This window comes from Lolium rigidum, chromosome 7, assembly GCF_022539505.1.
Source record: "Lolium rigidum isolate FL_2022 chromosome 7, APGP_CSIRO_Lrig_0.1, whole genome shotgun sequence".
In the NCBI taxonomy this organism is placed as follows: Eukaryota; Viridiplantae; Streptophyta; class Magnoliopsida; order Poales; family Poaceae; genus Lolium; species Lolium rigidum.
The window spans coordinates 128,704,718-128,715,973 of NC_061514.1; the positions used below are offsets into that span (position 1 = coordinate 128,704,718).

Sequence of the window (11,256 nt, forward strand, 5' to 3'; positions counted from 1 at the left end):
CCTAATCGCCTCCTGCTCGTTCTCTCGGGCGAAGGGGTACGAGATAGATTCAGTTTCTGGTTTAAGTCTCATTTCTAGTTCTATTGCTTCTTTGGCGCTCCTTTCTATTCATTTCAGCTAAGAGTGTTTTCAATCAGAAGTGGAGAAGAAAAGGCAGCTTCATGGGTCGGTCGGCCCTACGTATCTCTAGTTTCTTCTATATAAGATCGATACAATTCTCTACAACCTCGACTAACTTCACTGACCAGAGGATACAACAGACACACACACACACACAGCCAACGGAAAAGAATTTCTTTGATCGACAAGAGCTGCCAACTCTCAGACCTTGACACTGCCATTCCCATCGCCGTTGTGATCGACCTGCTCGTCGATGTTCCTGACGGGGCCCTTGAACCACTTCCTGGCGTCGACGACCCACCACAGCATGATCAGCCCCAGGACGACGCCGAGCGCGATGGGCGCGTAGTTGAAGGTGTCCGTCTTGATGGGGTACACGGTGGGGAGCAGGAAGACGGAGCAGGTGTAGCAGATCCACAGGAACGCGACGAGGCAGACGGGCCTGCTGGCTCGCCCGAGGTAGAACGGCCCGGGCCGGAAGTCCGCCTCCCGCATCACCATGCGTGCGAAGATGGGCACCGCGTAGCCGCCGACCCACCCGATGGTGGCGACGGAGGTGATGGCCGTGAACACCACGTTGATCCAGAGGATGGGCAGGCCCAGCAGCGCGCACACGGCGGCGCAGAGCCACACCGCGTTCCCGGGCACCTTGCGCGTCGGGTGGATCTTGCGCCACACGGACGAGAACGGGACGCCGCGGTCGCGCGACAGCGCGTACACCACCCGGGCGGCGCTGGTGGTGATGGAGAGGCCGCCGAAGAAGAAGGAGGCCCAGATGACGAAGAGCAGCACGATGGCGCCCGTCGAGTTGTTGTACCTCCCGTGGAACGCGTCGTAGAGTATCTGCGCCGGCACGAAGGTGCCGGCGGTCTCGTTGGTCGGGTCGTAGAGGTAGCTGAAGTCCTGGATGCTGAAGGTGAGGGCGAGGATGTATGCCCAGCCGAAGACGGTGATGATGCCGATGCTGGAGAGGATGGCGATGGGGCCGTTCTTGTCGGCGCCCTTGGTCTCCTCCGTCAGGTGCGCCGCCGCGTCGTACCCGTAGAGGGAGTACTGGCTCACCAGGAAAGACAGGATGACCGCGTAGGCGCTGCTGCTGATCCCGGTCACGTCCGGCGCCTTCTCGAAATGCGTGAAAACATACGAGGCTGGCTGCGTGGATTTCGCCACCAGGGGGAGCATGATCACTATGACAGTGCCACCGATCACCTGCACACAACATCAAGGAAATTGGTCATTTCTGCTGGCGTACATTGATGAACTGCATTTTTCAGTGACCTGAAAGAGTTCTGAAAACAAATTAACTGCAAGGGACTGCTAGTTACCTGCCACCACATAGAGATCATGTCAAGGACGGCGATGACTTCGAGCGCGAAAGTGTTGAGCACTGCCCAGATGAATGTCAACGAAAGGTACATGACGAGGAACAGCCAGCGAGGGGCCAGATAGCCGCCGCCTTTGTTCGTGCCGGTGCACAGCAGAATAATGCTCTGCAGCACCTGGGATCCTGCGTATGCCTGCAACAACGAAGAGGCAGAATTGACACATTGCACCAGAAATTTCTGTGTCTAAACCAGATGACCAGAGGTCAACTAACAATCGCTGCAAACGAGGCGTACCTGCGTGCCGATTCCGGCAATGAGGCCTATGGCTTCCAGCCAAGCGCAGCACCAAGATGCCAACGGACCCCAGACCGGGCCGGCCAGATGAGCAGCCCAGAAGTACAGAGAACCAGTGGTCTGTTGTATTATCAAACAGGAAAGAAAAAATGTTAGTTGGAAGCAGAGCACGTCAGGTGTGATCAGAAACAAAGACTTCTTGCCCCAGAATAACAAGTGCAGCAAACAACAATGCTTTCAAGATTCAGCCATGCTACTCAAGTCAAGGGTCAAAGATTGCACGATTTGCTGTCCACACAACTATCATTTCTAACTGAGAAAATCAAAATGAAATCTATAAGCAGAGGCAACAAACATGGCCACCTAATTTCGATCAGGACGAACGGCAGGATCAAGAGACGGTATCATGCAGAGAAGTCAATGGGAGGATGTGCGTGTGCGCGCTTACAGGAAAGGAGGAGCAGATCTCTGCCATGGCGATGCCGACGAACCAGGTGAAGAAGGAGACGACGACCCACCCCCAGACGAGGGAGGCCGGCCCGGCGTACTGCAGGCTGGTCCCGTACAGCGGCGTGATCCCCGTGAAGAGCGTCATCGTCGAGAAGGAGATGGCCAGCGTCTTGAACAGCGTCTGCAACAACAGCAAGATATGCAAGAGTTTCGTGATCAATATCTCATTTCTCCACCGTGATGAAAATACGTACATGAGAATCTAATACTGCAAAGATATCCCGTATGAGATATTATCATCCATTGTTGCAAATGCAAAGGCACCAACAAGAAAAACAAAACATGGGAAGGGAAAGAAAGTTGGCCGTAAAACCGTACCATCTCCCGCCGGAGCTCCTGCTTGTAGCCGAGCTCGTTGAGGCGCTTCTCGCCGGAGTCGACCGCATCTCCCCCAGCCATGGCGAAGGCAATTCCGCCGGCCCTCTTTCGAGACTGCTGGAGACCTTCCTTTGATCCGCGCGCGCGCAGACGCCGCCGCCCTTGCTCGGGACGACTCCGTATATCGAGAGGAGTGCGCGCGGCGGGGCAGGGAGGGAGGCGAAAGCCTATATAGGCAGGCCTTGGCGACGCCGGTAATAACCTTGATCTTGTGGCAGGTTGCCTCCGCTTGTTGGTGGAGGGGGGATGGAATTCGGAAGCTTGCGAGGAATTGTTTGTGCTCTGTTCGTCTGTGTCGACGTCGCGTTCGTTATATTGCTCGTTTGCTGCGCTCATTTCCCTCCTTCTCTTAGTAATTTTGTAGTACCCTTCATCTCTTGGGTTTGACTAATAACGAGATTCTTGGAGTTCACACTCGCGAGGTGGGAAATAGCACGTGCACAATCCGAGTGCACCATATGTATTGCTTGTTGCGTGAGAACTGAGGAGTGTGCTACATTTCTCTTCTAATTAAAATCAAAGGCAAGTTAAATTGCTGCAGGAAATATGGAAGGAGATTTGATTTGTAAGCACACACTTATGTGATGTCAAAATCTGGAATTCCAGTCCCAAGTTTTGCCATTGCGGTAAACCCTTATGGGTCATTGACCTTTATTTGTTGCGACGGAAGATTGGTGTTGATTATTGTGCAGTGTTAGTGCGGACGTTTTACTTCCACAAATAATTAAATATATTACATTTTGGTATTAAAACAAGAAGGCATATGTTGTCATTTGCCTTCCAATCTTGATTTTGACAAAGAAAAAATTGGTAGGGTTTCTCGCGTATGTGTATTGTTGTCGCATAATCCCGTTCGAGTACTATTCAACGTTGGGAAACCCCCGGTATGGGGTTTCTCACATAATTCCCCCCCCCTCCATCCACTAGCTTTGGCAAGTGTCTAGGTGGAAATTGTGAAGCGATGGCATTGTCGGCGACATGGAATGGTCTCTTTTTGTCATGTCATTTGTTCTGCCGGTGTTGCTAGGTGTCACTAGAGGGTGTGTGGAGCTTTGGTAGTGGTCCGGTCTAGGGTCTCGGATTAGTATTTGTTTCATGTAGGTGGTCTTTGACGGGGTTCGGCGGAGTGGACATCAATGTTTCATGTTTTGGTATTCCATAGCATAGTCAACCTCGGCCCAGAAGCTAGTGACATAAGCCTCCCCCGTTTTATGTTTTGATGGCAAATCAAATGATATTTAATTGATTTGGTAGGTGTTTATATTCTGGTCTAAATTTTTCGATAAAGAAGCATAACCCCAGCCTCTGCATCAATAGATGCACACGTCTTGCTTTTTAAAAATAATGTATCAAGTCATAAGAGATCCAATCTCACTTATTACAATCACGGAAAAGGTAGGGTCGATACATGAATCAACCAGCTGAAAATATGGCTAATAGAAAAGCTGTGCATTTGCTATTCTATTAAGATGCCGCCACCCAGTAGCCTGGAAAAAGAAGTCCTGAGCAACCACTAGCATCCGGTTGCATCCAATAACCATAGGTTCCCGATGCTCCAACGGAAGAAGTAGCACCCATTGCAGAATTGAATGAGCAGCTCGCCGGATAACCTGCAAAAAATTAGTTTCATTTTATTTGTTAAAGATAATATCATTTCTAGTTCTCCAAATAGCCCAACAAATGGCCGAGACACCAATTCGAATTTTCTGTTTATCCTCTTTGCTCACTCCATTCAGCCATCTACCAAACATATTAGTAATATTAGCTGGCGGAGGGATATTATAGGCTAAGTACAACATACGCCAAACTATCTTCACAAAAGGACATTCAATGAATAAATGATTAACGGTTTCCATGGAATTACAAAAACAACACTTTTGACAACCTTTCCACTTCCGTTTAGCTAGATTATCCTTAGTTAGAATCACCTTATTACTAAGAAACCACATAAAATTTTTAATTTTCAAGGGAATCTTAAACTTCCATAGATATTTGCGAAGATACACCGTGTGGCCATTCATCCAATCAAGATACATAGACTTAACTGAGAAGATGCCAGAATCCGTAAGTTTCCAAATGAACTTATCGGGTTCGAGTGTTAGATCAATTGTAATTAAACGTTGGCATAGATGTAACCATTGTACCCACTTATTATCATTTAACCCTCGTCTAAAAGAAATATTAATAGGCACAGTAGCAAACACGATCGATACTAATACATTTTTATGTTGAATGATATTATATAGTGCCGGGTATTGATGAGATAATGGCGTATCCCCCAGCCACACATCCTCCCGTAATCTAACGGATGTTCCATCCCCCATTCTAAAATATCCTCGCTGGAAAAAGTCATCTTTAACATGCATGAGACCCTTCCAAAATGGAGAATCAGTAGGTTTAACCTCAAATTGTGACAAAGTTTTATTTTCAAGGTATTTGTTACTCAAAAGCTGCTGCCACATACCCTCCTCGGTAAGGAGTTTAAAAAACCATTTGCTTAATAAGCATTTGTTCTTTAATTCCAAAACCTCAATACCCAACCCTCCTTGATCCTTAGGTCTACAGAGAATATTCCATTTGGATAATCTATATTTCTTCTTGTGTTCATCCGATTGCCAGAAAAAATTCGATCTATAATAGTTTAGCCTCTTCCTCACCCCAATTGGGATTTCCAAGAAGGAAAGCATAAACCTAGGAAGACTTGTAAGAACCGAATTAATGAGGACCAACCTATCACCATAAGACAACATCTTACTACGCCAACACCCCAATTTTGACGCAAACCTTGTTTCAATCGGGTTCCACTCAGCATTTCTTAAAGTCCTATAATGAACCGGGATCCCTAAGTACCTCAAAGGTAGGACTCCCGACTCGCACCCAAAAATGTGCCTGTACTGATCCTCTATGTCTTTTGCCTTACCAAAAGCAAAAATTTCACTCTTGTGGAAGTTAATCTTTAAATCCGATAATTGTTCAAAAATGCATAGAACTAGTTTCATATTCACGGCCTTAGCAACATCATGTTCCAGAAAAAGAATTGTATCGTCCGCATACTGTAAAATGGATATACGGTCATCAATCAAATGTGGCAGCAAACTCCCCACTTTACCATCATCCTTAGCCCTAGCAATTAGAATCGCTAACATATCAGCGACAATATTAAAGAGAATAGGTGATAAAGGGTCTCCCTGGCGTAGTCCTTTCCTAGTTTGAAAATTATGTCTAGTGACATCATTAACTCTTATACCTACACTCCCCCCTTGCACAAATTGCTTTATTCGATCACACCAAATTGGATCAAAACCTTTCATACGTAGAACTTGTTGCAAAAAGGGCCATTTAACCTTGTCATATGCTTTTTCGAAATCAATTTTAAAAAGCACCCCATCTAGTTTTCTCCTATGCATTTCATGTATTGTCTCATGGAGAACTACCACTCCTTCCAGAATATGTCTACCAGGTATGAACACCGTCTGTGTAGGTCTAATTACTTTTTGAGCAACCTCAGAAATACGGTTTGTCGCAACTTTAGTAAAGATTTTGAAGCTCACATTGAGAAAACATATAGGCCTATATTGTTGAATCTGAGTCGCATTTTCTTTCTTAGGTAGTAATGTAATCACCCCAAAATTCAGCTTGTACAAAGGCAATTACCCCTTCTGAAAGCTCTCAAATAAAGCCATCAAATCATATTTAATAACGCCCCAAAAATGCTGGTAAAACTCCGCTGGGAAGCCATCAGGCCCGGGTGATTTATTATGTTCCATCTGAAAGACAGCATCATGAACCTCCTCCATTGAGAAGTTTGCAGTTAACACTGTATTCTGCTCCGCCGATAATTGCAGAATATCTTCCGTTCTGTCTTCATCCAACGAGACCGAACTAGGTTCTGGATTTCCAAATAACTTTTTATAATATTCCGAAATGTATCCCCTTAGATTATCATCCCCGATAATAGTACCCTCCTCTTGTTCCAGCTGATAAATTTTCTTTTTTCTATACTTACCATTCGCAATAAGGTGGAAATATTTAGTATTATCACCCCCTTCCTGGATGTACTTAACTTTAGCCCTTTGTGCCCACTTAATCTCTGATGACCCACAAGTATAGGGGGTGTATCGTAGTATCTTCGATAAGTAAGAATGTCGATCCCAACGAGGAGCAGAAGGTGTTGACAGGCAGTTTTGATGAAGGATTCACTGTAAATGCTCACAGACAAGTATTCAGGGGGTTTTGATGTAACAGATGAATAAAGTACGAGTAAGTAAAATGCGAGAGAAATAATTGCAGCGAGTGGCCCAATCCTTTTTAACACAAAGGACAAGCCGGTTTGTTTACTTATAATGACCAAACGCTCTCGAGGACACACGGGATTTTAGTCTAGTGCTTTCGCTACATACAGTTGATTAATCTTCATTGTTTTGATAAGTGTTGTGTGGGTGAACCTATGCTAATGTACCGCCCTTTCTAGGACTAATACATACTTGTGATTATACCCCTTGCAAGCATCCGCAACTACAAGAAAGTAATTAAGATAAATCTAACCACGGCCTTAAACTGCGAGATCCTGCGATCCCTCCCGCATCGATATACCAACGGGGGTTTAGGTTTCTGTCACTCCGGCAACCCCGCAATTGGCAAACGAGTACAAGATGCATTCCCCTAGGCCCATAAATGGTGAAGTGTCGTGTAGTCGACGTTCACACGACACCACTAGAAGAATAACACCACAACTTAAATATCATAACATTGAATATTACTCAACCATAATTCACTACTAACATTTAGACTTCACCCATGTCCTCAAGAACTAAACGAACTACTCACGAGACATCATATGGAACATGATCAGAGGTGATATGATGATGAATAACAATCTGAACATAAACCTTGGTTCAATGGTTTCACTCAATAGCATCAATAACAAGTAGAAATCGGTACTGGGAGAGTTTCCCCTATCAAACAATCAAGATCAAACCCAAATTGCTAGACGATGTCCAGCGGTGGAGATGGCGGTGATGATGGTGGAGATGATGATGATGGTGATGGAGATGATGTCCAGCTCGATGGCGGTGACGATGGCGTCGATTTCCCCCTCCGGGAGGGAATTTCCCCGGCGGATTCCTGCCCGCCCGAGAGCTCTTTTCTCTCCGGTGTTCTCCGCCCCGCGAGGCGGCTGTAACCCTTCGTGAGGATTCCTCTGTGGCTTAGGTTTTCGGGACGAAGGGTTTCGCGAAGAAAAGGAGGCGAAAGAGGCCGTGGGGGCCCCACACCACATGGTGGCGCGGCCAGGCCATGGGCCGCGCCGCCCTATGGTGTGGGCCCACCATGGGTCCAGCTGGCTCCCCCTTCTGGCTTCCTTCGTCATCTGGAAAAATAGGATTTTTGGTAAAACTTCCTTCCACAGTTGATCTTCCGAAATATTGCATCCTGACGGTGCTTTTTCCAGCAGAATCCGGCTCCGGTGCTCGATCTCCAAATAATCATGAAACATGCAAAATAGATGAAATAACATAAGTATTGTGTCCCAATATGAAATATATCAATGAATAACAGCAAATTATGATATAAAATAGTGATGCAAATTGGACGTATCAATCTCTTCTTCTCGTCATAGCTTATTCAACTTTTCATTTGCTTTTTTTAATTCATTACGCTCAACAAGCGATAACGGCATCGTTTCCGCCTTAATATCTAAAGTGTCTATAATGTTCAAAAACCGGTCCTTCTTCCTTTTATATTGTCCACTTAAATTCTTTGCCCAACCCCGTAAAAATCGGCGCAAATGCCTTATTTTATTTTTCCATGTTTGAATTGGGGTCTTTCCAATGGGGCAGGCCACCCATTCCTTAGCAATAAGCTCATAAAACCCCTTTTGTTCTAGCCAAGCCATTTCAAACGAGAAACGTGGTTTATTACTATGTGTGCCTGAATCCCCGCATCAATCAAAAGCGGTGTGTGGTCAGATCCAGAGCGAGTCAAAGCCCGAACCGTGACCAAGGGGTATTTCTGTTCCCACTCAACGCTTGCTAGTACCCTATCCAGTTTTTCGTAAGTGGGATTATCTCTTCTAGTGGCCGAATTAAATTGCCGCTCAGACAGACCAATTTCTCTCAAATTAAAATTCTCAATAATCGCATTAAAAATAAATGGCCAACGGAGATTAAAGTTATCATTACTCTTCTCCTCTGGTTTTCTCAAAATATTAAAGTCCCCGGCTAATAACATAGGTATTGTTTCAGATTCACAAGTCCGCACTAATTCCGAAAGAAACTCATATTTATTTTTGTCTTGTGTCGCACCATACACCGGTACAAGCAGCCATTGAAACCCATTCTTTTTAGAGGTGACAGACAACTTAACACAGTAGTCTCCACTATCTACCCTATTGACCACCAAAGTAGTTGTGTTAATCCCTACAAGAATTCCTCCCGATCTCCCATGTGGTGGCAAATAAAACCATGCAAACTCCTTACCCACTGCTAAATCTCGTAAAAAATGTACCGCAAAGCTAGACCGACCTGTCTCTAGCAAAGCTATAAAATCTAGGTCATACTCCCTTATCGATTCTTTCACAAACAAATGTTTTCCTGGATCTTTAAACCCTTCAATGTTCCACGTCAATCCTCTTAGATTAGTCATAGCAATGTTGATGGTTTGATTCTAATCATGTTACTCCGTTTAATATTTTTCTTATCATATGATTTTTTTTGCGTTGTTTTCTCTCCCTATTATCGACCTTAGGAATCTGTACATCAACATCATCCATAAGACTCCTCCGCCTCCAAATCATCACATAAATCGGACGCACGTGAAACCGCTAGACAACAAGAGGCATTTTCAAGATTATTTTCCGATTTATCCTTACAATTTAGCATAGTAAGTGATCACTGCAGTTTTGTCTAATAAAAATCCAAACTTAGAAGTCGTCGACTTTTGACAAACTTATAAGTATTTTTTAAAAATGAAGATAGTACTATATTAGCGGCCAAAGTGGTGGACACAAATGGCATAGGTTTGGGTTCAGGTTTGGATGCACGAGAAGTATTCCCTCTCAGTACAGGTCTTTGGCTAGCAAAGTTAAATAGCAAGCATAGGAGTTGAGGGAGACAAACAAATATACATGTGATAGAAACAATCATGCATCTTACTTGTAAGCACAAACAGTTTTAACTTCAGAATACTAAGCTAAGAACCGATAAGAAAGATAATAACATCTTCTACATTTATTTCCTCTATTCTTCTTAAACTCAAAGTGTTGTTGCTATTGACTATTGCTAAGTTTGCCAAAACCAAATAGATTTACTTAATGCTCCCAAAGTGGTACCAATACTAAAATCAAGATCAATCATATAGTAGAAATTGCAAACTAAAATAAGGTGTGCAATATGTAAATGATAAGACTTCTCATTAATATTACATAACGATAACTCACACCAAGGGATACATAGACAAACTAAAGGAGAGATACTTCCACACTGCAACCCATCTTATACGATAACTTCCCTACTCATGATATGACACTACTTGATAGTAAAAAGTAAAAGGTAGTAATGATGTGATACCGCGGCACTCCCCCAAGCTTGGAACAAACCAAGGGGATGCCAATACCGATGATGGATTACTCCTTTGGCGATGGTGGTGATGAATTCCTCACAAGCTTCTCCACAAGCTCCTGAAGCTCGTCAATCTTGTACATAAGGTTGCGGATCATCTCCGAATTGTGCTCGACGCGATTAAGAAGTATGTCCGACGGCGAGTCCCAATTCTTGGAGTTATTTCCCCAACCTTCAGCTTCAGGCTTCGTCCTTCCTGCAGTGTTAGAACGATCTATATCCCAATTGCTAGGCAATGCTGTCTTGGGGGTCCTTTCAATTTGATTGTTGTAGATTAGATTGCGGAAAGGATGGTGAATGCCTGAAGAAGATGTCCTTGGAGCTAGGTAATGACGGGGAACTCCTCCTCCGGTCCTAATCCGTGCGCTCTTCTTCGCGTTGAACGAGTCTGGCACCACTCCGATGCTTGCAATTGTGGTGCGCGGGTGCTCTTGCGGAACTTCTTCGATTTCCTCTTCATCCTCCTTTACTTCTTCCTTGACGCTCTTGTCCTCTTCTTTCCACTCACGGTCTTGATTATCTTCATCCGGAAGCTCCTTGCCCTTGTTCTTGGAGACCATGGTGCTTCTAAACTGAAAACAGATCCTGGCAGAAACAGCTCGAAACAAAACACGTCGAGAAAATGATATACGGACCTCCAGGGGTCCGGGGGATTTTATAATAAAAAATTTCAGAACAAACGGAAAGTACCAGGTCGAACCAGTAGTCGGAAAGGGCGACGAGGCGGTGCCACCATAGGTCGGCGCGGCCGAGCCGGGGCCCGCGCCGGCTCGTGGTGGCACGCCCTCGTGCGTCTTTTCCACTCCGTTTCGATCTCGTAATTTTTCATATTTTCCAAAACAGCAAAAATATTGTTCGGAAGTAAATCGCGAACTTTTCATTACCGGATCGTTACCTATTCAAAGTCGAGTTACGCGGACTCGTCAATTTGTCCTTTGATGAAAGCATCCGGTGTTTCCACTTGAATAATATCAACATCAACATTATAAGAATCACCTGAGATATAATGCTTG

General features: G+C 44.9%; 1 protein-coding gene across 1 annotated transcript; it reads right to left on the reverse strand.

Moving 5' to 3' along the window:
- Positions 1–282: 282 nt before the first annotated feature.
- LOC124669967 (amino-acid permease BAT1 homolog) lies at positions 283–2,658 on the reverse strand. Its single transcript, XM_047206495.1, has 5 exons — positions 2,568–2,658; positions 2,188–2,370; positions 1,740–1,859; positions 1,446–1,637; positions 283–1,329 (listed from the first exon to the last, which is right to left on the reverse strand). Exons 1-5 carry the CDS (start codon positions 2,646–2,648, stop codon positions 322–324), a joined length of 1,584 nt encoding a protein of 527 aa, XP_047062451.1. The 5' UTR covers positions 2,649–2,658; the 3' UTR covers positions 283–321.
- Positions 2,659–11,256: the final 8,598 nt, after the last annotated feature.

What these genes read in the sequence shown, in the direction of transcription:
- LOC124669967 (XM_047206495.1), bottom strand. Translation starts at nt 2,648, where the DNA reads ATGGCTGGGGGAGATGCGGTCGACTCCGGCGAGAAGCGCCTCAACGAG. An exon ending in AGGAGCTCCGGCGGGAGATG is followed by an intron (nt 2,371 to 2,567) that starts GTACGGTTTTAC and finishes CTGTTGTTGCAG; the next exon opens with ACGCTGTTCAAGACGCTGGC. An exon ending in AGATCTGCTCCTCCTTTCCT is followed by an intron (nt 1,860 to 2,187) that starts GTAAGCGCGCAC and finishes ATAATACAACAG; the next exon opens with ACCACTGGTTCTCTGTACTT.